Below are 26,299 nucleotides of genomic sequence, written 5' to 3' on the forward strand. Positions count from 1 at the left end.
GGGGCAGGGGTGTTGCTGAGCACGGTGGACTGGACCCCACAGAGGGCCACACCGGAGGGAGTGAGCCCACGAGAAGGGGAGCTATGGGGAAGCTGCACGTTGCCTGAGGTCACTGCTGGGGCGTCACCCCGACCAGACATCAGGGTTGGGCATAAAGCCACAAGGTCACAGTCATGGGCTTAGTGGGCTTGTGCGTGGGGACCTTCTGAGGCTGGCCTGGCAGAGGAGACGGCATCTCACCTCGCATCTCCCCGGGGCCAAGGCAGGCTGCCACTGCTTCTCTTGGTGGGGAGGCAGCCTTGTCAGTGGGGATTAATCGCACGGGGTGCTGGGGGCCAGAGGGTCTGCCTTTGGGTGCCAGCTATTTATAGCAGTTGCCTGGGAAACCAGCTACCCAGTGCTTAGCAGTCTTGAGGACCTTGAGAAACTTAGTGTCCTTGCAGCCATGGCTGGGAGACCCCGTCTAGACGGAAGCTCGGCTTGGCTGCTTCCCCTCCAGTCAGGAGGAGCGGTTCCCAGTCCCTGGCACCCCGAGCGAGTTCTCTAGACCATTTCCACACATCTCCTTCCTCACGGAGAGGCCAGGGACTTCCCAAGGTCTGAGGGAGGGGAGCAGGAGCCAGCTTTTCTCATTAAGGAAAAAGGTGCTCACAAGAAAGACTGGAGAGTGCAGGGACAAGGGGCCACTTGCAAGGCACCTGAGCAGAGACTCCAGTAGGACGTGTGTCCAGGCCTTGAACTTCCACCGGAGAGAAGCAGGCCAGCAGCTGGGTACAGGCCAGTGTTCCAGAGGGTAATGGAGGCTAGTGGTATTGGGTGGGAGGGCAGAGTCCCTAACGGCCCACAGGGGCCACGGCTGGTTTCCCTGGAAGGGAGGTGGGAAGAAGGGAGGAGGGAGAAGCAAGGGGGAGCAATTTCAGTTCCAGGTGAGGAGACAGCGTGGGGCCATGGGGGGACCCGCCTGAGGCTGGGTGTGGCCTCAGCCAGCAGTGCTGCGCCTCCTTCCTAGTTGACTTCCAAGTTCACCGTCTACAGCCAACGGGACTGGGGTCTGGGGAGGTGCTGGCTCTGGGCCTTGGGTCTTTAGCAGCCCAGGTGAACCCAGTGTCTTCGCGATCTTCCCCACAGGGTGGCTACATGGGGAGAATTCCCGCAACCATAACACTTGGACAGTGGCTTGGCAAGAGGAAATATGGCTCCAGAGATCCACGCCTGATGGAGGCGAGGACATCTGTCGTCTTCAGAAGAAAGCCTGGTGGAGCAGGTCCAGACCAGCCTGTGGTGCCGTCCTGGTCGTGCTCGGCAGCCTCAGCTCAGGGCCCTTGGGTACAAGGTCATGATGAGACTGAGTCCAGGGACAGGGAACCCCCTCCCCAGTGTCTCAGGGTCACAGTGAGACCCACCCTTGTCTGTGGCCGAGCCACGAACCATGGGGGCCTTCCCAAAGGGAGGTGCCTTGTTTTAAGTCACTTAAACTCTCTGTGTGGACCAAAAGGCCCAGGAACACTGGCCTGGGGTTCCGAGTCCTCATGTTCCACCACGAGAGTCTGCCTGACTCTGCTTGCGGAGACGCAGCTCTGTCTCTGCCATCCCGGGACACGACAGCGCACAGCTGGTCACACAGCGAGGGGGTGGGGTCCGCTGCGTCACTCACAGGAGGCCCCAGCTGTGACCATGGGCAAGTCATTCACCCAGACTCAGCCTCTGTCAACTCCTCTGTCCCTGGGACACTAACTGCTCCCAGGGCTCCCCAGCGCGTCTGTGAGGTTGAGTTGTAAACACCACAGCTGCCACACTCACGAGACGGCCGCTCACATGAGAGTCCGGAGTGGACAGCTGGTGACCCCACTGGGCCACTGAGGAATCGTGTGCCAGACCACATAGAGAAGCCACATTGCGTCATCCCCGTGTCCCTGCCAGGAGGCCCTGAGGGTGGGTGATCTTTTGGGGAGTCAAGTTGACTTGTTGGGTGTCCTTTTCTCCATCCAAGTCCCAGGTGCTGTTCAGACCATGGGAGCAGAGACAAGATGCTCTCCAAAGCCCCTTCATGCTCCAAATTCCTACAGAACTTCTGCCATCAGGACTCCCACCCCAGAGTGGGACAGCGGGGAGCCTCGGAGCATCCCCTCGGTCCCCAGCAAGGAGTCCGAGCGGGACTGAGGAAGGCCCGGTGAGGTGGACGATGGCGGGTCTCACTTGTTTGCACCCCACTGTGGCCCCCTTAGTCTGCCCCGGGAAGACAGCCGTGATAATGGTGCGGTGGAAACAGACGTTTTTATTATCAAACACTCATCAGCAAATGTCTTCTACTTCTGTTTTACGATCAACCAAAGAAATGGAATTTGCCCCAACATCAGAGATAAACTTTATTTGCCAGGTTGTATCCGGTGGATACCGTAGGAGAGGTCAAGGTTGATTCTGACTCTAGGTGAGTTTTAGTCCCGCACCTGGGCCTGATCTCCCTCCAGCAAAGCAGATCCAAAGCGGATGATACGGGCACATGACTGGCAACTCCGGGCGGTGACGAGGCACTGCGCTGTGATTGCAATTTGCTTAGAAGAACCATCAACGCAGTCAGTGGTACTAATAACACAAAACACTTTCTTAAAAGTAACTACAGAATCGTATGGAGCAGCCTATGTTGTCTAAAGGTGTAAACAATCACGACATCAGAGCGTGGTTCTGAAGGGCCCGAGCGGAAGGCCCAGCTCCTGCGTGAGTGACTGTCTCTGGTGTTGCGTTTGCGAGCCGGGATTCTCTTCTCTGTCGGTTTTGATGTGTCCGTCCTCCAGGCGAAGGTCACCCCTGATCCAAGAAGCAGCCAGGAGGGGTGCCAGCAGCCGGGAAGTGCCGGCAGAGGAGGCCCCACCGGGCCTGCTCACTCTCTAAACTGTTAACAAATGTCGGATCTATTTGGGGCTTGTGATGTCACCGGCGGGCGGCCGTGGCTGTGGTTATGATGTCATCTGCTGTCTGGCTGGGCGGCTCTTGTGGTCGGTGAGTCACTAAGGAAGGGGGTCCTGGCAGGTCCCGTGTCCTTGGACTCAGTCTGCAGGATTGAGTGCTGGAGAGGCCTTAGGGCTGCCAGAGGGGCTGGAGGCCTGGGTGCTGGGCCGATGCCCTCCTGGGGGGCTGGGGAAATGCCACCTCCGAACCCCCTCCAAACCACCTGCCTCAGGGCCCACACCACAACCATGCTTACTGGACTCTGCGGGAGATTTCAAGGTCTATTGGGATTATTCTCTTGTGGCCCCAGCATGCTGAACTCTGCCTCTGCCTCTTGACGGCCCCGCCTCTGCTCGCTCGGCACGGTTATATCAACGTGCCCTGCGGAGTCTGCTCTGCCTCCCCCTCTCCTGGTGGCCCCCAGCCAGGCTGCTGGGCTCTCCTCTCAGACTGTTCATGTCCAAGTCCCCCTCACAGGGGGTGGCCTGGCCTCGGGTAGGATTTCTCACCCCGTTGGAACTAGGCACCATGGATTTTTCACCCCTTGTTTTATATAAGAACAACAGGAGGACTTTCACATCATCTCAAGCGCACGTGCCTGACAGCTCTGTCTGGGGTGTTGCACTCCATTGTGCCTGATGGGGAACCCTCCCTCCTCTGTGCTTTTAGCAGCCTCTCCTTCTAGATGTTTCCAAACACTCTGAAAACTTACGTAGATTGTCCCAACTTTCCCTTCTCATCAGCAAACGGGAGATAAAGTCTTGATGGAACGAGGATGGCTATCTGGCATCACAACTGAAGTGCAGTCAGGACACGCTGCGCGGCCTCCCTGGAGAGGGCTGAGCAGAGGTGGAGGAGAGGCTGCCAGGCATCCTGGGCTCCTCCTGACCCAGCTGGCTGAGCTCACCCCGTCTCTGTTGAGACCATCGTGAGCCTAGATCTTTGACCCAGTTTCTACCCCACACCACAAGATGAGAGGTGAGGAAGGAGAAGCATGGAGAAACCACAACTTGAAGAACTGCACCCAAAGAGTGAGCACAACCTACTTGAGAGGTCAAATTTCAAGATGGAATGAGTCACAATCCTGGCCCCATCAAATTTCCTCCTCCCTGTCCTCACCATCCTATGGCCTACCAAAGGAGGTGAGTTGTTACACAGTTATGGGGGGGGGTCCCTTCTGTGGGAAGTCATTTGGGACATTAGGGGCTGAGACAACCTTTGTGGGGTGCCCTAGACTGTGTTTAGGGCCCTCCTGGATTCCTATGTCACAGGATATGTTAAGTATTCCCCCAAAATCCTCCCAGTTGAGGTTCTGGGTCTTGATTTACCCTACCTGTCACCTGGGGGCCTAAGGCCGCGTGGGCTGTGGGCCTTGGTGGCCATGACGAGCTATCTTGAAGGGCGGTGGGGTGTGTAAGGAAGAGAAGTACGTGGGCGCCACCAGTGCCGGCTCTCAGCAGACCCCACAGCGGGTGGCGATGGATGAACTTCTGAAGCGCTTGGTAAACGTAGATCGTGGCCAGGGATGTGGTGGCTCTGACTTCCTCATAGCCTGGGGCTCTGTGTTAGTTTTCTGTTGCAGGCATGACAAATAGGCTAAAATCCATACAAATTTATTCTCGCTCCCTTTTTATGGGTCGGAAATCTCACATGGGTCGCACTGTGTGACGACGGAGGGCTGACTCCTTTCTGGAGACCCAGGGGAGAACTACCTCCAAGCGCCTGCAGGTAGGCAGAATCTAGGCCCCTGTAATTGTAGGCTTGAGGCCCCTGCTTTCCTGCTGGCTCCCTGCCGGGGCACCTGGAGCTCCTTGTGTGAAGACCCCCATGTCTCACAGGCCAGATGTCTCTCGCCGTCTCCAGCCAGAGAAATTTCTGTTTCTCAAAGGATCCTATGATTAGATCAGATAATCCAGAAACCTCAGCGCGAAGACTCTAACCTTCAACACATTGCAAAGTCCCTTTTGTCAGCTGCACAAGCAGGTCACAGGCTCCAGGTCTCAGGGCAGCTTGTGAGTTGTCATTGGGTCTCCCACACTCCACAGAGAATCCTGCCCACGAGGAGGATGGGCAGCGCCTCTGAGCTGGAAAACCCGAGCTCCTTCACCAGCCGCTGATGGAGCAGAATTCCCCTGGGTACACAGAACCCTCAGGCCTCCGCTCTGCGCTGGCACCTACCTTGGTTCCACAGTATGGCAACTGTGAGCAGCCGCAGTGAACATGGGTGCAGAAAGCCCTGCACATGAGTGCTTTGCATTCTCTGGAGAAACACCAAGGCATGGAAAACTACTCAGCTATAAAAAAAGATGAAAACTTGCCAGTGTGACAACATGGATGGAACTGGAGGGGGTGGTGCTAAGTGACATAAGCCAGAAGGAGAAGGACAAACACCGGATGATTTCACGCTTGTGAAAGAAAATAAAAATAAAGGAACTTACAAAACTAAACCAAAACAAACCCTGGAATATGATTAGAATTGAAGTTAGCAGAGGGGGCCCGGGGGGTGCAGGATAAAAGGGAAAGGGGGGTGCCAATGGCTTAGGGTAAAAGGATCAGGGTTCCTTGGAGGGCATGTTGTGATGACGTGCATCTCAGCAGGTGTAAGCCTATTCCCCTAAGCCACATATAGTGTTGTAAGCGAATGTTACCTCGATAAAAATACATAATAAAATTAGATTGAACGCCATTCATTGAGCACTTACAGTGGTGAGAGCTTTTCTGAGTGCTCAGGATATAAGACAGGAATGATTCCACTACAAGGAGATGGGGTGAGACGCTTCTGTGGAACGTCCCTGAGGTCCGAGGCCACCCCACTGTACCGAAAAGCTGGGGTTCAATAACTTGCCCAAGGTCAGCCAGCTGACACTCTGCCAGGAGACTCACCTCCTCTCTCCTCTCTGAACTTGGGGTTTGAGACTCTCAGACACCCCTAGTCTACAAAGATCTCCCCTTGGGACCATGCCCTGACCTCCCCACCAGGGGGCCCTTCCTCCTCCCCAGTGGGTGAGGTTGTCCAGGACCAACAACCCATGGCCCACCCGGCCAGCGTTTGCCTGTGACCTGACCGAGGGACCCCACGGGCTTTCTGGAGGCAGCTTTATGGGGGAGCTGGCTGGCCTGTGGTCCCTGACCTAGAAGCCAGGTTCTTCTGCAGAAACCAGGGGGAGAGTGTGGTGACGGCGGGCGGGGCCTGGGCCCTGAGGGGCTTGGGTGGAATTTACATGTTCGTGGCTGTCCAGGTGCAGCCCTTCCTCTTTTTAATGACCGAGGTATTTATAGCCCATCCTTTGAAGGGCCTGAGCTGTGGGCGTTAGGCTTCAGGGCAGCCTTGTTGAGACCCTGGAACAAATGAGGTGCTTCCACATGCTGTTGAAAAGTGAATGGGCTGCGGCAAAAAGCGGGAAAATCCCAATAAAAGCACGCGTTGTGGGAGGAGTTCACCCCAGATGTCATAACGTCTTCATGACGCCGTCACCACACGAGCAGCGGAGCCGTTTCCGGACATGCGTTCCTGTCCCCTGGCCGGCCCTGCGGTGGCGGGTCAGGCATCTCGCTGACCCGGGAGGTGCGGAGACGCAGGTCGCAGCAGGCCGGGGACACAGCTGGTTGGTGCCGGGCAGGCCAGGCCCGCCCACCAGGCCCCATGGGTCAGCAATACCTCTGAGTCCACGCTGGTGTTTTATTCCCACTTCCGTGCTGAGCCGTTGGCAATCCTCACCCCCATTTTACAGTCACACACACCCCGCTTCTGAAAGGCCAGAGGCCCTGGCCCAGGCCCGCGGTCAGGAGGGCCCCGGAAAGAGGAAGGGGAATCTTAGGGACTGAGGCCTAAGCACCGGCATCTCGCTGCTCTGTGGGATCCTCAACTTGTTCTGTTTGCTGTTTTTCTCCCCACAACACCCGCCCAGCCCAGCAGACATGCGGATGTCATCTCCTCCTGCAGGGAGCCCAGCGCCCCTTCTTTCTCATCACCCTCGCCTCCAATGGGACACGCCACATGGATGTTTGGGGCCACCTGGACCTGGGCGGGGCCAACAGGTGGCGGGTTTTACTAGAGGGAGTGGCACCCATTGGGCTCCTGTTAAAATACAGAGAATGAGGAGGTCGGGGGTCCCCAGCCATGCTGGAAAGGAGCAGCAAAGGCCCTGGACAAACGTTGGGCCCACAGCCCATCCCTAGCAGCCCTGCCCCTGCCAGGCAGCCCTTGAGTGCAGCTCAGATGTTGGGGCCTGACTCCTGCCCATTGTCAGTTCCTCCCCTGACTTGGCTGTCTCCCCCTTGTGGTCATCACTTACTTTCCAACCTTGGAAAGATCCAGAACCTTGACTCCCATGGTCACAGTCAGACCCAGCATCAGCCCCTGTAGCTTCACCCTGGGGGCAGAGCTAAGCAGCCAGGTGGGGCCGGTGGCAGGGGAGGAGGCTGGGCAGCTGACCGACAAGGAACTCAGAAGAGCTCTGGGGCTTCCCCTGCAAGTTGGGGAGGCCCAAGGGACCGAGGCAGCTCCTGAGCATGTAGAAGCTACCAGGTGCTGTCCTAGCTGAAGGGCCGCGGGTGAAGCAGGAAGTTTCCCAAGCTTGCTGCCTGGGGGAGTCTGCTCCGGAGAGTCTGCTGCTGGAGCGGAAAAGTTGCTGGGTGGACTGCACTGCTTGTGCACCGTGGTAGCCTTGGCTACCTTGACCCCCTCCTGAACAATAAAGAATGCTTAGGATGGATGGGATAGCAAGTTTCCTCCTACCAACTGTGCAAAACCCAGCCGTTTTTACTCTTGGGTGCTCAGCCTTGCGGGAGCTATCCCACTGGGCCCGCCGCCGTGGCAAGTAAATCCCTCCCTCCACCTCTGAGCGCCGTCTGATTTCTCTGGGAAATCGCCGTAACACTGGGACAAGCTGTGCCTTTGCTCAGGCAGGCTGAAGCTTCCTTCCCGCTTACTCTTTAACCGTGGTGTTCAGCCTGAGTCACCTCCTGGAGAGTTTTCTCCAGTCTTTGGGTGCCTTTTCCAGCTCCTGAAGCCTCTCCTGTCATCCACTTTCTCCACTGCCTGGGACCGGCTGCTCTCTCTGGTTGAGCCCTGCTCTCGACTTGGGGGCCCCTCGAGCCTCAGGAATATTTGCCGCTTGTCTGCAGAGCCCAGCAGAGGCTCTGGCCCAAAGCACGGGGAGAGCAGGATGGAAACATCTGAGGGTACTGAGAACACCTGCTGAGGGGCGTCCGCCTGCGTGCGGTTATGCTGGACGGCGCTCTCCGCTGACATCACGCAGGGCTGGGGAGGGGGTGGCAGCACCCCCATTTCCAGGGGAAGCTAATGCCCCCGTGCACAAAAGGGCATCTTCTGGGTCACTCAGTTCACTTTGGGGAGTCAGAGCCACAGGGTGCTGGGAGATGGCAGGAGGCCCAGCCCGCGGGGTGGGGGAAGAGGGGTTACCATGATGAAGGCCAGAGAAGCGCCCCCGTGACATGGGATGGTCCGGCCTCCACAGAAGCGGCTCTGCAAGCAGGCCTGACCTTAAATAACTAGCAAAGTAAAATAAAAGAGCAGCGACTTGACCTGGGGACCGGGGCTGTTCCTCTGCAGACGAGCAGCACAGAGCAAGCGAACAGGGAGTAGAGAAGTGGATCCCAGCACAGGCCGTGGCCTGAGCCCAGGTCGTCACGCGGTGAATGGGCCCGTGGGCGCCCCCCACGGAGGGTCACCCGAGCACTGAGGACAGAGTCCATCTCTGAGCGCGGGCGCGAGAAGGAGGGGTGGAGAGGACAGCGGGGCGGGGGTTGCAGAGGCCTCCGTCACTGACACAGCAAGCCGGGGCCTGTGGGGAAACGACGGGGCAGGAAAGAAGGAAACAGGATGACAAAAGCGCCCGAAGAATTGACAAGACCTACGTGCATGTGTCAGGCGCTGGGAGGACTCTTTGGCCACCTGTACAAGATGGAATCGTTTCCTGCATGACACGAGCATGTTCGATGTCCTCATTCTACCTCAAAAAAAGTAAAAAGCAAATGGCTACACTGTGAGCCAGCGCCCTGAGTCTGCGAGGGGAGTCGGGCGCCTTAAATGAGCGAATCCCCGCCTTTCTCAGCAGGAAATCAACAGGTGAGGGACCGCTGCCACGCCACAGCGAGGGGGGCGCTCACACTCCCTGGAGTGTCCAGGGGACTGGACCCGGGGCAAGCCGGGAAGTTTGTCCTGAAGAAGGGGATGCTGGCGGGGGGGGGGACTGGGGCTCACCTGCAGCCCCTGAGGCTTATTTGAAAACGGATTCCTGAGCACTCCCTTGACCTGTTTCTGTTCACAGCCTTGGAAACGGGGGTCTGTGTTCCGCGAGCTTCTCAGGGGTTCTCAGGCCCTCAGAGTTTGTCTTCGGGCCTCGACCCAAGGCCTCAGGCAGCCTGGGAGCAGCCGTCCCGGCCTCCCAGCTCCCAGGGGACCCGACGCCTGGCTGTCCTCTGCAAGGGTGTCACGTTGTCCCTTTGAGAAAGCCACTTGCCTCATCTTTCTGGCCTTCGGGCCGCTGCTATCGAAGGAGGAAGCTGACTCAGACTAATGACAGGGCTGGGGTGAGTTTCTTCACTTCCTTCCTTGACTGCTGCCTTCCCAGTCCTGAAGGTGCTCTTTCAGGGTGCTGACCCACTCACCCCTGACCTCCCGGTGACCCTCACCTTGGTGCCAAGTGCTCTGTGACCTCCTGCCCTACACAGAGGGCACGTGCTCCCCACCATGAGGTTGGCGCTCCCATCTGGGAAGGAAGACAGCGTCGAGGGGGTTTTCTGCGGAGGAGAAAGCAGCAGAGGGGGAACCTGCACTGGGCCTTCTGGACACAGCCTGATGGGGGCTGGCGGTGGGACCCCAGGCTTCGGCCCCCTATTCTCAGTCTCTGCGTCATGGTCTGAGCTCAGGTCTCCTGCAGCTCAACGTTCTCACTTTGGTTTGCCGTCTCCTCCGCTACTGGGCAGGGCAGGGCTGTGAAGGCCTCGGCACCGCAGACTTCCCGCCTGAGCTTCTCACGTCCGGGTGGCACATGGAGGTGCCTGGGTGGGGGCTGAGCACCGTGAGCTCGTTACTTTCTGCTCACGATCATCTGCGCCCGCAATCAGCAGGCGAATCTGCACAGTAGGCTTCATCATCATAACAGGATGTCAACAGGGATGTTTTCTCTCTCAGTTTGCAAAGGCTGAGAATGAGGTGCAGGTGGCATCTGGGGCGAGGCCATACCTGCAGGGCTTCAGAAGGGGCAGCCCGAGCTGGTTCCACTAGCATTAGCCCATTCCCCGCGCCCCCAAGTTAAAGACTGGGCAAGATTCATTTCCAGGGCTGAGGGAGGATCTCGGGTCTTGAGATCAGACTGGAGAGGACTTTCTGATACCAGGGGAGCAATGAGCTGTGCCTGAGGCCTGTCCCGGATGACATCTAAGGGGTCCTCCACAGGTAGAATGGGGTGCGTGTTGCCATGGTGCTGAAACAAGGAAGCACGAACTCGCAGGCTTAACACAGCAGCTACCACGGGCCCAAGGTTCTGGAGATCAGAACCATGATATGGAAGCCCGGGGGCTAAAACCTCGGGGTCCACAGGCGCGCTCCTCCCAGAGGAGACTCCCTGTCCTGGCCTTTCCCCACTTCCAGAGGCACCCACACTCCTAGGCTCATGCCCCCATCCCCCCACCTTTGGAACCACAACCCTGGGCCACGGCCGACTCACGCTGCCAGTGCCTCTGCCTCTTCCACTCTTAAGGACCCTGTGATTATACCGGTTCCAGCTGCGTCATCCGGGTTTTTAGCTATTCCAGGGCCAGCTGCGCGGCCACCTTCACCACGTCTTTGACGTTAAGGTCTCATGCTGTGTGGCCTTAATTTTTCACTGGTTCTGGGAATTGGGGGGGGGGCATTGTTTTTATCACAAGTGGGAAATGATAGGAAAAAAGTAAAAAGAAATACTGTCAGTTTGCACCTCACTGAACGCTGCTTTCCCAGGGATCTTAATTGAATTCATGCCACAGGTGAGGGAAGTAAATGTCAGAGAGGTTCACGCGGGGCCCCATCTTGACTATGCAGGGGAATCCTGTGTCTGGTTCCCCAGCCTGCGCCCCCCATGGCTCCCCAACCTCCTCCAGGATACTGATCTAAACCACCCAGGGTGTGGCCTGTGCATCTTGGAGGTGGTAAAACCCCCGGATGATCCCAGCCAAAGGCCCTAGCGGGAACCCACTGGGGAAAAGGAATTGCTCCAAGTCGCCCCACTACTGCCAACACCTGGGAGCACATGGTACTGCACCCAGGTTTGTCTTTCAAAGTCCCCACCAGTGTCAGCGGAGGACACTCCTACGCTTCTTAGGAGGGAACTGGCACTTTACCTGGAGACAGACTGTGGTTGGAACCACAAAAACAAAGCTTACACCTATTTCCTGTGGCTACACAAGAACAGGATTTCGTTTTAGGGGAGAAAACTGGGACAGTGCTTACAGGAAAAGCTGGCATTGGGTGAGACCTTGGTGAATGGCCTCAAGGTTGTCAGTATCGCAGGATCGTCAGGCCTTGGTGGGGGCTACGCCAGCAAGGTCTCTGGACACCTGAGACATCACCCCAGATCTCACAGAGTCCCCTTCCTCTGACTCCCCAGGAGTCTGAGGTCAAGCTCTCCCAGCATAGTCTGGGGTGGACCAGCCTGCACCAGCCCCTGCTCCTCCTGACACGGTCCTGCTCCAGGTCGGGTCCTGCAGTGGGTCGAACTGTATCCTCCACAAAGACATGGCCGGGTCCTAACCAGTACCTGTGGACGTGAGCGTATCAGGAAACATGGTCTTCACAGATGAAATTAAGGTTCTCAAGTTGAGATCAGTTGGGATTTAGGGTGACTCTGAATCCAAAGACTGGTGTCGGTGTCATTGTAAGAGAATAGACAGGGAAGGTGGGTGCAGAGACTGGAGGGCAGCCACAAGCTGGGGTGAGCAGCAGCCACCAGAGGCTGGGCAGAGGCAAAGGATGGACTGTCCCTCAGAGCTCTCAAGAGGACATGGCTCTGCTGACATCTACATTCAGGACTTCTAGCCCCCAGGCCTATGAGAGATCTCATTACTGTTAAGCCAATCTGATCTTTTGTCGTCATTTGTCCCAACAGCCACAGGAAACTTATGAGGTTCTATTTGCCCCATGTCTGGGCATCCCTGGATGGCCAAGCCTGTTAGGAAGTACTGCCTCCTTGTGCTGTGTCTCCTACCCCTGTGGGAGCTCCAGGTCCAGGTGCCTGAGCCTGGATCAAGGATACCAAGAAGCACCAGGGCCATAAGCTCTGACACTAGGACACTTGCTCACTCTGCACTGGAGATGTAAAGAGGCTCTTCAGGCCAACTCCAACTCTGGACCAACCTGGGAAGACCCCCAGATGGGTGGGGGGACTTCATGACCGTGGGAGCCTAGGTTAATTATGTGGCAGAGATGACAGCTCCCTATACAATAGCTCTGCTAACTGCACCCCCACTTTGTTGGCACAGCAATATCTAGGGAGTAAGAAACCCTGGTCTAATAATATCATGCTAGTCTATTCCCTGATGTCAACAACCAGTCTGAAAGTGGAGATCCAACACCATCTTGGCAAAGACTCATAAATTCTGTTGGGAATTTCTGGGAAACATTTCCCTCTGGAAAAAAAGGTACTTGAAGAGAGGAAACTTTTTATCCTGCCCTGCTTGCTTCCAGCATGGGATGCTGCAGGAGGGGATGTGATGTCCGGAGCAATGGTAGCCATATTGTATCAGTGAAGTCAGACATTGTCCATGTGCTAATGATAGCAAAGAGGAGAGCCGGAAGGAGTCTGGCCCCAGATGACATTACTGAGCACTTAAGCAGTTCTGGGGCTACCTACCCCTGGGAATATCCTGGGGTTTAGGCCCTTTAATCGACTATTTAGATACTCTCCTAACTGACAGAGCCTAGAATGAATGTTCGAAGCTACCTGGGGTTTTCAGGGGCATCAGTAGGTTTTACAGGACACGTGAGGTGGCTGTAGACCTATTTGAAGTCCAGAAACAGGTATCAGAAGGCCTGGGCCTGTCTCTGATCCTCCACCTCCTCCTGTGTGAATTTAAGCACCACAAGCCTTTCTGAGTCTCACACTCAACATCTTCAACAGGGTGGGGGTAGGCCTGACTTACGAATCATCTGACTTTAGTTTATGCTGAAATGAGATACATGTGTAGACACATCTCATGACAAGTCATGTGACTGTCAGAGACTGTTAAGAGTGTGTGTGTGTGTGTGTGTGTGTGTGTGTGTAACTGGAACAGTTTAAAGAGAAGATCGCTTCCATAAATGAGTCCCTTCAGAGGGTAAATAATAAATGAAAGTTGCTTATCTGGGGATCCAAATCAGGCAGAAGCTGGCGGAGTAATTCCACTCCTTGCACCCCTGCTGCCACCCCGTCAGGTCTTGTCCATCCTGCTCCCTAAGGGGTTTCCTCTCTGTGTCTTCCCTATCTCTGCCCTCACCACCTTCATTTAGACCTCACTGTCCCTTGCTTAGGATATTGCATCAGCCCAAACTGGTCTCCGACCTGCATGCTGGAACCTTCACAAGAAAATCCTTTCTAATTGATAGGTGGGGCTAATGTCAATCCGGGGTCTGCCCTCAGTGGATCCCTATTTCCTGCATCGAGGTGAGTATCTGCTTACCGCACTTCTCTCCATTTCAGGGGTGAGGCCCTCACCTCCCCAGCACAGGGCATGGGGCACAGAGCATGTGCTGCAAGTCTCTGCTGGGAAGAAACAACAGCCTGGGATTCAAACTGCATGAAGATTTGCAAGATATAGTCTGGCATCCCCCCGTGGTTGTAGTGAATAAACAAGCCAGAGTCACAAATGCTTTACTGCACGTAGACATTTTATTGAAAGTTGGTGGCTGTTTTAGAGCATCAGGGACCCACAGTGGCAGCCTGGGGTGGGGCTGACAGGGTGAGCAGGGTCTCAGGGGCTGGTCACTTGCTGTAGCTCTTGGAGCCTGGCTCTGAAGGGTCCAGGAGGTCTTCTCCCTGCCCAGAGTCAGCTGGCCCATCCTCCTCTTCACCTCCTGCTGACGGCCTGTCCTTGGCTTCATCTGAAACATGAGGGGCTAGGCTGGTCCAGTCTGGACTCCTTCCTCATCTCTTTCCTTTGGGCCCAAAGGACTCTAGCCTCTGATGGGTGCCCTCTACTAATGCCCTAGAGAGGGACATTTCCTGGGCTTGGGCACCAGATTCTTCACCCAGCTGAGGGGCCATGCTAAGGGTCCACAGTTCTTGGGTTCATCAAGACCCACTTGGCCTTGGAAGTAGAATATATGTTGGATAAGGCCTCTTCCGGGCTGCATGTTCCACTCGTGTCCCTCCTGCAGGAAGAGCTCCTGCCACACTGAAAACTAAGCCCTGGCATCACCCCCACCCTGAAGCCTTCCCAGATGCTCCGGAGAGAAGTGAGTCCTTCCTTTGGGTTCCCACCAGTCTGGGGGGCAGCCTCCCATGCTGGCACCAGGAAAGCTGAAGATCATTCACCGAGCTAGCTCACCAATTCTCCACTCTTCTGGAAGCTTCCTAAGGACATTTCGTTTCTCTATATATCCAGACTTTATAATGATTCATTTTCCCCCATCAGCATCAACCCAACAGAAAGTTCTTCAGCACAGAGGAGGAAAAGCCCCTGTCCTCCCTGGCCAGAGCTCCAGCCCCAAGTGTCTCACCACTCCCCCAAGGGCAGCGAGGACAAGGGTCAAGTCCTAACTTCTCTTGCCACGCCCACCTACCTGGTAACCCCCCGACTCCGCCACCCCATGGCCCTTCTTGCCCTGGTCACCCACTGTCCTCTCTGTGCTTCTCTCTCTCTCTCTCGTTTCTCCCTCCTGCTCCCCATAAGCACAGAGACCCTTGGTGAAGAGGAGCCCCCCAAGATGGCGAGCTCCTCACGGCAGAGGCCATGTTGATGGCTCCCAGGGCCCAGCAGCCCCAGAGCGCTCAGTGCAGCCATCCAATCGGATGAGGCTCTCCCTCCCTCAGGCACCCCGTACCTGCCGGCCCGGGCTCCCCTACCTGCCGCCACCTTCAGAGACCGGATGTACTTGGACCAGAAGGAGCAGTCGGCCTTCTTCAGGCCCTGTCGGTTGGGGAGCAGGACGCTGAGCTCCTTGTAGCTCTCCCCATGGGCAGAGAGGACAAAGTCAGGCCAGGGAGCCGCGAATTCAGGTGCCCTCCTGGAAAACTCATGAGGATAGTTGGGGTTTCTGGGGACATGGGAAGAAAGAAACATCCATGAGGGAAACTTGTCTTTCCTTTTCCTTGCACGGGGCCACGTCCCACATGCCCTCGCCTTGGGGACCCAATCACACACCCAAGGGTGTCAAAACAGAACCTGAACCTGCTGGGTCTGACTTCCGGGCTGTGCTCAGCGCAAGGGCCCTGTCCCCACTCCTGGGCCACTCCCGCAAGAGGAGATCTGGGCAGGCACGACACTGTGGCATTATTTTGGCCCTTTCTACCCTGCTGGCCCATCTCCGGAGGACTTTGTCCAAGGCCTGGGCAGGGGACGGTCTAGAGGTGGCAAACTGCCTGTGAAGGCGATCTTGACACCCCTCAGACCAGACTCCTTCTCTGACTTTCACCCCAGGCCCATCCCAGCGTGTCCTTCCAGGCTGTAGCCCACACAGCAGACCCTCCCGGCCAAACAACGTGTGTTTTTCATCCTTTCCCTGGGGAGTCTTGGCTCACGTTAACTCCCCACCACCCCCACCCCGGGTGCCTGCCCTGTCCTGCATGGCCTGAATACCCTACTCATCCTTCAAGGTCAACTTCAATGTCATTTCCCCAGCAAAACATTCTCTAAGTCTGGAATTAAAAGAAAAGTCTTTGTGTTCCACTCCCACAACTGTTTGATTTTGTCCTGCCTTTAATTATGCTGCGTTTCAGCCCATTTGGGAGGTTACAGGTGAGCTGTGATATTTGTGCCTTTCACTTTCCAGGGGACCTAGTGCAGTGCCAGGAGGCCAGTACCTGTCTGGCACCGAGCTACAGGGAGGTGGGTAAATTGTAGGTGAAAGGGGCAGCAAGAACCGATTTGGGAAGAGAGAACAGTGAGTCTGCTAACTCGACTAGACAATCCTACATGGGGAGGCAGATAACGAAGGGTCCAGAGCAACTGCACTTAATCTGGCCATCTGGACAGTGGTTCTCAAAGCAGGATGGGTGGTTTGGCCTTCCAGGGACAACAGCCAATGTCTGAGATATTTCTGGTCTCACAACTGGGATACAGTTGGGGTGCCATTTGCGTCTAGCAGGCAGAGGCTGTCTAACAGCCTTCAATGCACAGGACCGGCCCCCCCACCCAAAGACTTATCCAGCCCCAGCATCCATCAGGCTGAGAAACCCTGACCCAGAGCCACCAACTGTGGCTGAACAAGGCAGTGGAGTAGTTGGAAACTTCCGACACCAAAGATGGTTTGGGCTGGAAGGGGGAAACTGAGGCAGGGAAACAGGTGGCAGGCGACCCCATCTCCAGGGTGGGCAGGGTGAGTCTTCCCGTTCAGAATGAGGGCAGGGGAAGCGCAGTGCCAGCTTCAGACCGTCCACTCACCCAGACCGGATGAAGTTGGAGAAGAACTGCATGACTTGGAGGGACAAGGTCTTCTCCTCTGGAGTGAACCGGCCCTCGTAGGCGGGGTGCAAGGGGAGCCCAAAGGCAAACTGAACATCCGCCGGCAAGTCCAGGCTGAGCAAACACATGTGGAGAAGCAGCAGCAAATGTCAGAGGATGAGAAACTGCTGGAAACACCAGCCAAACCCCAGCCAGCACAGGTCCTCAACCGGGGCTTTTCTCTGCTTCTGCTGAGGGTCCTGGTGACGGCTCAGCGTAGGTGCGCTCTGGCGGGGCTTTTTATCCAGTGGCCCTTGGGCAGATCCACAGCATATGCATAGGGAGCAACACACCTGAGGCTGGACACTTACCTCTCGCAAAACCTGTGAGCAGTTTCCAGAGAGAATGTTCTTTTGATCATATACTGACCACATCACTTACCATATCAACCACTTGTTCAAAAGGGCCTGTGTTTTGAGCCTCTGCTCTGTGCAAGCCTGTGCATGTGTAGTGGTACTGCAAATCTTCAAGGGCGACATTTACCCATTTAGCCAGCCCCAGGACAGCGCCAGGCACGTAACTGCTGTGAATTAGTACGTGCTATGGCTGAACTGAACATCTAAGAAGCAGGAGACAGAGGGGATAAAGACCTGGAAGGCAGGTAAGTGGTTTAAATGGGCTGGGCTGGAACTGGCCCTGGGAGAGCAGCCAGGGGTACACAGGGCAGTGGGGGCGAGCCCCAGGGAGGGAGACTGTGGGAGAGCGGGAAGGGACTTCACAGCTGTGCAAGCACTTGGCTTCCCCAAAGAGAGCTCTGGCCTGTCTTGGTGTCTGGGAGGTCGTATCTGTCATACCTGACAGCGGTGTCTCTGTTTAGGTGAGGGGCTGGCCACACTGCATATTCTAGCAGATTTAGTCATCCCCAAAGTTCTAGGGGGAGGGGGTTGGCCATGCCAGAAAGACCACTCTCCTCACTTCAGGGTGGGGTCTTGGTCATCAGTCAGGCTTAAGACTGAGAATAAACATGTGGGCAATCGATCAATTATTCAGTTACGCTGCATAACAAAGCCCTAATGAGGTCTCCGAACCCCTAGCCCTCCCAGGTGGCTCTCTGTGAGCACTGTCACGTCAACACCAAGAGCTCAGCCCCTCCTGATTCCTGGGGGAGGAAAATGGCACTTTGGGGTGGGGTCCTGGTCTCTGTGCTCTGAGCTGGCCTGTCTCCTTTCCCCGTAACAGCCACGGCCACGGGTCTAGCGGCTGTCATGAGGTCTGCGAGTCTTTCTAGAGAATTTGCAAACTGAGGGTGGGTTGGGGCCCCCTGAATTGGCACGTAGTCAGAAGCGAGGGTGGTCTTGGGGGTGACGGTGCTCCCTGACCTAGAAGCTGGTCTCAACTAATCATCAGGGCCAACCTCTAAGTTCACAGGAAAACGGAGCCCAGCAGGGCCAACTCACTCGCCAACACGCAGTGGGCTCAACAGCAGAGCGCGTCCCCAGGAGCCTGAGGCTAAGAGCAGGCCCTGAGGCCCCAGGGCACCACACCTGGGTCCCGGCTCCTCCATTTGCAAGCCAGGTGGCCTCTGGCAAGTTCCTTGACCACCCTGATCCCCTACTCCATCATCCTGGGCCTGGGTGTATGAATATTCAATTCACAGGGTCGTTGTAAAGATTCAGGTAAGATGGGGCATGGAGCAGGTGCTGTAGGGCTCCGTGGCGTGGGTGGCGTCGCTCCTTCTCGTCTGTCATTCTGCCTCCTGGTCTAATCACCTGCTCATCTCCGGTCTAACCACACCTCCAGTTCTCACCATGCCAGGAGGATGGACACTTGCACCCAGCGGCCAGATGCCCCAGGAGAGGCCTAGGGGTCGGGAGGCTCCCGGATAACTTATTTGGAGGGTCTAGCACTATGACTAAGGTGCTGAGCTCTGTGAACAGGCTGTGACTCTGGCTACAACTCAGAGCACTTTGCTGGGGTGACCCCAAGACTGGGAAGGGGGCCCCCAACTGAGGAGCAGATCAAACCAAGAAGGCACTGTCCCTGCTGTCCCGACCCTGCTTGGGCTGGGAACTGTGGTGACCCCTCAGGATGGAGCTGGGCCTGATGCCCAGGTGCCAATCTTAGCTACGGGGCTTCTGGGGGCCCCAAGAGCTGGAATTCCTACTCTAACAGAAGAATCACCACCAGATAACACGTGGCATCGGGTCCAAGAAGGAGAAAGTCTCTGAGTCACTCAGCGACACTCACTGTCCCCTCAAGGCTGCACGACTCCGGGTGAATCACTGAGTCTGTCTTAGTTTCCTCATCATGAAATTCCAGACCAAACCGCCGCCGCGTGTGGGAGCTACTTAAAACCATTCACGGGGACCCGGCTTATTACGACCACGTCATCGTGTGTCTGGCTGACCCCGACGAGGATGGCATCGGGCGGGGGCGCGGGGCAGGCGGGACGGACGGTGTCTGACCGGCAGGGGCTGGGGCGTAACAGTCACAAAGCGCGGTGTGTCTTTGCTCTCCTGTTCTGGAGCCTCTGAGGGTGAGTTCAGCTTTGCTTGACTTCTGCCAGGGAGCAGGAGGGGCAGTTCCTCAGTGTGTAGGATGCTGGGACCAGAAGGAGCTGTGGTCAAGCCCGGGTCAGCGCGGGAGCTTGACTGGCTGTTTAGCAGCAGCTCGCCAGGGACACGTACATGGACCGTGTCCTGAGCACCCAGGACACGCCCCCCTGGGCGACCTTGACAGCCCCACACAGGGCAAAAGCCACATTACCACCGTCTTACTTTCCGGGGAAGCAGCTGCCCTCCCTGAGACCCAGGAGAGCCAGGATTCAAGGCTGCGCCCCCCACAGGCTCCCTGCTCTGCTGACTCTGCCTGCAGGCAGGGGCGGGGGCTCGCCAGCCCCACCAAGAACCCAGCTTCCTAGTGACATTTTCAGATGCGCAAAGGAAAAAGGAAGCCAAAGCAAAAGTCACCAGGGAGAGAGAAAGTGTGACGAAGGCAGCAGAAGTCATTGCGCACATCTCCTCACACGTGGTTAGTCAGAGGTCATATCATCCTCACCATCTCGGGGACCCTGGGACGAGATCTTCCTGCAGCAACTCACGGGCGTTCTCTGCGTGACAGCGCCAAGGCTCATGGAGGCCCTTTTCTTGCCAAGACCCCATAACCTTCAAGTGTGATGCCAGGGCTCCAGCCCGGTCTGGGATTCCGAGGCCGGGTTCTGCCCCTCGTCTCCCAGCTGCGGTTCCTCCTCCCACATCCTCACTGGTCTTGTGTTGTGTCTGGGCTTCCTCAGAAGCGCACCCCTTCTGTGCCGGCTGCCTGGAGCCCAGAAGGGGTGCATCTCCCCCTTGGGGACCCTAGTGCTGCTCCTCCCTGCAGTGGGTGGAGAGGGAAGCAGCCTGCTTCTCAGGAGGCCTTTCAGAAAAGGGGCTTGTTGGCTGTCACTGCTGCCTGAGAAATCACTACGAACTGTGGCCTTGAGCAAGATGCGGACGCTCTCTCCGCCTCTGGGGTGCAGAAGTCCGCACGGTTTAGACCGGGACCAAAACTGCAATGTCAGCAGACCTGGCCCAAGCAAATCTGTTTCCTGCTCAACAGAAGGTTGTGACAGAATTCAGTTCCCTGAGTTGGGGTCCAGGTTCCCATTTTCTCACTGACTGGAAACCAAGGGCCCTCCCAGCTCCTCGAGGCCCTGCCCACGCAGCCTACCCTGAGCCGGCAACGTGGATCTGTCAAGTGCTCCCCTCCTGTCTCTCCCACCTGCCTCCTGCTCCACATCCCACCTCCATATCCTCCCTCCCGACCCCCAAGTCCCTTTACATGTAAGGGGACAGGTTCACGGTCTGGGGGATTAGGACATGGAGTTTTGAGGGACCCATTATTCTGTGGCCTCATCTACCGTTGCTTCCAGAAGGCTGTTTCCCAGTGGGGTAGTGAACAGAGACCAGTGTCCTCAGAGCCAACTGCAGCTCGATCACTTCCTTTTTGAGAAATCTTGGACAACATACAAAAGCCCTCAGGCCTCCGTGTCTTCTCCTGTATAACGGCGACACAGTCATACTTAGAAATGTTGAGGGAGGTTTAACAATAACATATTGTGAATCTTCGACCCAGTTTTTGACTCATGTATCAATTTTTTCCCCATCTTCCCCTGTGTGTGGGTAACACCTAAAGCTTAAACAAACCTTAACCCAAGGGCCCCCCACAGGATTTCAGAGGACTGCGCTCCCTGAAATTTTATGTAAGCTCGTGTGGGGCTGTGCACATGAATCTTTCCTGGGAGAGGCTTCTGGCTTCCAGCAATTTCTCAATCAGACCTGTGTAGTGGTTTGTCTGCTAAGTATGTAACAACTGGCTTTTGCCAATTTCCTTGGTGTAAATGCCCCCGCTGCAGACCTTTCAAACAACTCACGAAATGCAGAGTTGGGAAAAATGCGCATCATCAGCTCTTATGCACTGATGTCAGCTGGCTTCAATCCCCCACAGCCTGTGCCCCCAGAAGGTTAGGGGAGCACTGCTTTGGGGGAAAGGCCTGGAATCCAGCCCATCCAATTTGTTTAAGTTGAGAGCCTGTTGTGTATATGGACGTCTGCTTTGTTTTTTCCTTTGCAGGGCTGATGGTTATCAGGATGCTGGAGTTATTTCCAGCAGTCGGAGGCAGACATCGGGAGGAGGGGCAGACAGTGGGAGCATTGGGAGAGGGCATTTGGGATTAGAAGCTCAAACCCTCAGCAAGTCTGGGCCCTGGCTGAGCTCCCCAGGACCCTCTGGAGGAAGAAGAGGGGATTTGGATTCAGCCTCAAAAGAGGGAGATGGAAGGACACACCAGCGCCTGAGAGGTAACAGAACCCACTAGCCAAGGGCCAGGTGTTTGAGGGCTGGGGGCGGGCCGGGCCGGCTTCCCTGCTCTGTGTCAGGTTTGATCACGGAGGGATCATCTGTCCAAGTTGTACAGGCCGCTCGTGCTGGTTTTGTTAACTCTCAGTGGCCATTTGCCGTCTTTAGTAACAACAGTCAGTTGCACCTTCTCCTGTGTGCTCATCCTGAGCCCAGATCAGGTCTGGAGCCCTCGTGTCCTGTGTGGAAGTGCTCCCAGCTGGCTGAGCCCCCCTCAAGCCCACTTCCACCGCCGACTCTGAGCCTTACTTTTCTCTCTGTAAATGGGTCTCATCACCCTTTTGCTCTCCCCCGTGGGATCACTGGCTGCTCCCAGGTTAATGGTGGCTGGAAGTTCCTCTAACAATCACACGCTGCCGAAGGGGTGGCTGCTGGGCCTGCTGAGGCGTGTCACACTTCCCCAGAGTGTGGGACAGCTGAGCGGAGACTGCTCGGCCCAGGGGGACTGTCTGAGTTTCAGTTTCAGGATGTGAATGTAGCTCAGTGAGAATGGGTGCAAAACCGCCTGTCAGTACAAGAACGTCCTCAGGCCGCATTTGCTGAGCACCTACTGTGCGCTGTGTGCTGACTAGGTGCTGGGGATAAAGGAGGACAAAGTCAGCTATTCTGACATGGAGCTCACAGATTGAAAGAAAACACAGATAAGTCAATGGATTTGAAAAATAAAGTGCTGTGAGTTGTTAGATAATGGATGATGTATGGACAGACAGGTGATGATGGATGGGCAGATGGACAGATGGACTGATGGATGGGTGGATGGATACCAGAAAGAAAAATACATATAAAATGACAGTTATTTACCAAGCCTCACAAGAAGAGAGGAAAAAGAAATGCCGCTTGTTTCAGGCAAGCAGACAGAGAGGAGTTTGTAGGGAGACAGAGACAGGAAATAAGGCTGACAGGTGCCTTGAAAGGTGAGGAGGGTGAATAAGCAGGTGCGGCAGGAAGAGGGGTGAGGAAGACACTCCACTGTTGTGAGTCCAGCTGGGGATTCTGGGCTGGGTCTACACAACAGGACCGGGAGGTGTGGCCGGGCATAGGGAGGGACAGGATGGGGAGTTGGAGGGGCAGCTGAGTCCCCAAGGCGCTGGGCCATGCCCCTTATACTGAGAAGTGTCTTGTGCAGAAAAGTGAGGTTGGAGTTGTTCGTGGTGCAGGAAAACTGAACCTGGGGGCCACTGGATGACAGGCTGGCTAAGGCCTGTAGGCCCTGGGTCTATGGGAGGGGCGAGACCTGAGGCCAGAGCGAAGGAAGGTCACATCTTAAAGGGGTGCTGGTGGTTTCTGAGTGAACACGTCATCGCAGGTTGTGTTACTGGGCTGCTGTGGGCAAAAGCCAAGTAGAGAAATCACCAGGTCACGGCCATCGTCCAGGAAGGGCAGAGACTGGCTCTTTTTAACATGTTGTGCCTCAACCTTGCCTTCCAGCCCTCCTCATTTTCCATCCTGCTGGGTGGGTTTGCAGGAAGGCTAAGCCTGTGTTCCAGTACGTCATAAGCCAAAAGCCATATTTCAGAGATTATTCACTGCACAAAATTGAGCTGAGCTCTCCCCCAAGAGGAGGGAGCCTCGTCCCTGGACGTCTGGGGAAACTGAGGCACACCATGATGGGTGGAATGCATTGATTCTGGGTCCTGCTGACATGACCTGAGTTGAGAAGCGGGGCTGAGCTGGGCCCCTTGGTGGGGGCAAGAGGAGAGAGTGTGGCTATTATTTTTCCAGAGATAAACAAGTCACATTTGTGCCTGGTGGAGGCTGTTCTTCCACTGATGGTAGTGGAGGAGGCTTGCGCTGGCCACAGGCCCACTGCTGCAGCCCCTCTGATGGAATGATTTGAGAGCCTGTTGTTCCAGAGACTTCTACCCCTGTTCTGTCTGCAGGAGGAAGTTGGTTGACCTCATCCCCATAAAATATACTCCCTTTCGTATCTCCAGTAAGCATCTCTAGATAACTTCCTCCAAAGGAAATTAGGGAACAAGGAGGAATGAAGGTCCATTTGCTTCCCAGGCTTTATTTTAATATGATCTTTTTTTGAGGGTTTGAGGAATCGTTAAATAACTTACAAATTGAACTCTGTCAGTGTGCTTCTCTTTGGACAAATTGAATATGCTGAAGTGCAAATGCTGCCCACAGATGAATCAAGAAGTAATTATACGCTTTATGAACGGCTGATGTTTTACAAAAGGATTCGCTATGCCATCCTTTAAAAACGAGCTCTTCAATTTACTTGAAATAATGCAACTTCACCCCCAACTCCACATGAAATCCTTGTCATATTTCCATAATTCCCTAATGTCCGGGAGAGTGTGTCATAGATGGTTTCACAGTATGGGCCAAGCTTTCGACTGGCCTGCTGGATGAACTTGAACATTTTATTCACTCTGGAAAGCATTAGTCACTGGTGCCCAGAAAAGGTTGGACTTTCCTGACCCAAAACATCTATTCTCACCAGGAAGTTATATGTTTACCAAGAACCAACCATCATCCTCTCCTTGATGCCAGCTGTATTTGTCACTGAAACTCTATAGCTTCATTAAATCCATTAAGCATCACGTGGAGGTTCTATTTTCAAGAACCCAAAAGCTGATATCACAGACCATGCATTCTATTTATGGTTTTGCAAGATATTCAAAGGAAGAGCTCCACATAGCATGGTCCTACTCACGCCTCTGAAAAGCACTAAAAGAATGGCAAAGCTATAGCCTCAAACTAAAAACATTTCAGTTATATGCTCCTCTTATTCATTTCTCATCAGTTCCCACTTTCATTGACTTCTGATTAACTCACAGGTCATCACATGAGATAGTAGGCTTTCTACTCTATGTGCTATTTTGTAAAAGATCATTTTTGATGACCTGTGTTTTATGTGTGTAAGACCAAAGTATATTCTGCACTTTTTAACAATCTCCAATGACTTTCCATCATACTCAGATAAAATACTATCTCTTTGCTTGCCTGTGGCTTACAAACTCCTGTGTGAACTACAAAATCCTGTCATTTTTCTCCATATCTCCAATCACTTTCCTTTTTATGGATTCCTTCTTTATCCTCACACATGCCAAGTCCTGGCCCTTCCTCTTTTCTAGGACACTTCCTAGAGCTTACTCTGCCTGCTCAATGTGTACAGTATCTGTTCCTTGAGCTCTGTCTCTAGACACTCATCAGCCCCACCCCTGATGAGTGTTAGTTCCAGAAGGCAGCCCTTCTCTGTTTTTCTGGCTGTTCCACTCTAGGGTCAAGAACAGTAACTGGGGCAGAGAAGGGAGTAGGTGAATATTGGCTGAATCTTGCTGGATGGGACACACGGCACAAGCCCTCAAACATCATTTGGTTGGAGAGTCAGTTCCTGAAATGATTTACTTCCTTCCTTGCTAGCAATAATGTTATTCATCACATAGCATGTAGCCAGGCTGATGGACCCAATTCAAGAATTCGACCACTCACTATTTTCCTTGGTTTTCTGATTGCAACAGAACTCAACAAGATAGTCAACAGGAAAAATAATATTTCCAGCACAGCCTGTTAGAGGTCCCTGGAACATTTGAAATGTCCACAATGTAAATACAGTGGTACACAAAATACCTTAGTCTAGAATTTATAGCTTTGTTTTCCAACGTGGAGACAACTTATAAAGAAGGAACATTACTGCCCCTTTAATCATTTTGAAATATTTTTCTCCTTAGATTCATATTTTCTCTAAAGGGAAAAATAATCTCGTCATTGACCATGTGCAATGCACAGTTGTTCAATGGACACAGACTTGAATCTTCACTTCAAGAAGATGTAGCTACCTGTTTTACATGTGAGGAAGTTGAGGCAAAAAAAAACCTTGTTCAAATGCACACAGCTGTTAAATGGAAGAGACAAAAGTAAAACCTCTTTAAGTCAATCTCAAAGGACATCTTCTTCCACTCCTTGGAGATTCTTCCCAAAATAAAAATGATCCAACATCTTGTATGGAGCCTGCTTAATCCCAAGAGTCCTCCCGTTACTCCACTTAAAAATAAGTCAAATCATATCTCTCTGAAACATCTACTGTACCTTCCAGATGTGGGAATGACATCCCAGGTCTCTAGGGCAGGAAGCAGGGAGGAGCCTGGCCCGAAACTTCCCTGAACAGATCTCAGCAAAGGAAGCTGGGGGTTTTGTCCTCATATCAAAAGCCTTGGAAATTCAAGCTACCAGGTATTGTACATGTGTGTGTGTGCATGCATGCACACCAGCACATGAACACACACACACATCTAGCTACAGACACTGTCTCCTTAAACCCGTGCAGCAGCACTATGGGGCAGGTGCCATTACTCTCTGTGTGTATAGGTGAGGGCACATGGACACTAGGACAGGCTAAGCAATGTCTAAGATCACACAGCTAGTGCATGACCTGAGCTATGGCATGTGCTCTTGAGGCTTTGGTTTGAAGAGGATGCAATGGAGGAATACTGGAGAGAGCAGGACACAGGGCTTGGGTTCAGATTGCCACTTACTGGCTCTGGGGCTGGAATACAATCTCTCGTCTCTCTGGCTTTTGTTTCATTATCTTGAAAATGAAAATGTTGGCTGAAATCACCTTCCGTGTTCTGATTCTTGGAATCAGATCTTAAAATTGAACCTTCCTCTCACAATGCAGATTTTAGTTTCTCTGTCTTCTCCCCACCACTTCCCTCTAGTCCTTTCTCATAGGGACACTGGCCATATTTCAGGGATGAAAACCTCATAAATAATCCAGGTGAGCAATTAGTAGACCACACTATACTGTGAACAATTAGCAAGTCTAAAAGAGTGATAATGCACCGTTTTGCTTACTAGCTATGCCAAGAAAGCTAGTATATGCCACTAGAGATGGAGGCACGAGACAGATGGCTGAAAATGTGAC

At 54.4% G+C, this 26,299-nt stretch overlaps 2 protein-coding genes and 1 long non-coding RNA gene across 3 annotated transcripts in view; 2 read left to right on the forward strand and 1 right to left on the reverse strand.

The window, feature by feature from the left end:
* The first annotated feature begins 2,961 nt into the window (after positions 1-2,961).
* On the forward strand, positions 2,962-13,789 carry LOC119237634 (uncharacterized). The gene is made up of 3 exons (XR_005123372.1): positions 2,962-2,997; positions 3,690-4,088; positions 13,626-13,789. It is a non-coding gene; the product is annotated as an uncharacterized LOC119237634 (long non-coding RNA).
* A 9-nt stretch (positions 13,790-13,798) lies between these two features.
* The window catches only part of TG (thyroglobulin), a 168,462-nt gene continuing 155,961 nt past the window's right edge, over positions 13,799-26,299 (reverse strand). The window contains exons 47-49 of the mRNA XM_037513233.1: positions 16,528-16,662; positions 14,991-15,181; positions 13,799-14,026 (exon numbers count right to left, since the gene is read on the reverse strand). Coding sequence (XP_037369130.1) covers positions 13,908-14,026; positions 14,991-15,181; positions 16,528-16,662 — 445 coding nt within the window. The 3' untranslated portion in view covers positions 13,799-13,907. The remainder of the gene's footprint in view (positions 14,027-14,990; positions 15,182-16,527; positions 16,663-26,299) is intronic.
* SLA (Src like adaptor) overlaps positions 21,176-26,299 on the forward strand; it is a 65,054-nt gene continuing 59,930 nt past the window's right edge. Inside the window, exon 1 of the mRNA XM_037501592.2 lies at positions 21,176-21,365. The gene's annotated coding sequence lies outside the window, so the exon portion shown is untranslated. The remainder of the gene's footprint in view (positions 21,366-26,299) is intronic.

The sequence above is a fragment of the Talpa occidentalis genome, unplaced genomic scaffold (genome assembly GCF_014898055.3).
Source record: "Talpa occidentalis isolate TD23 unplaced genomic scaffold, MPIMG_talOcc4v2.1, whole genome shotgun sequence".
Taxonomy (NCBI): domain Eukaryota; kingdom Metazoa; phylum Chordata; class Mammalia; order Eulipotyphla; family Talpidae; genus Talpa; species Talpa occidentalis.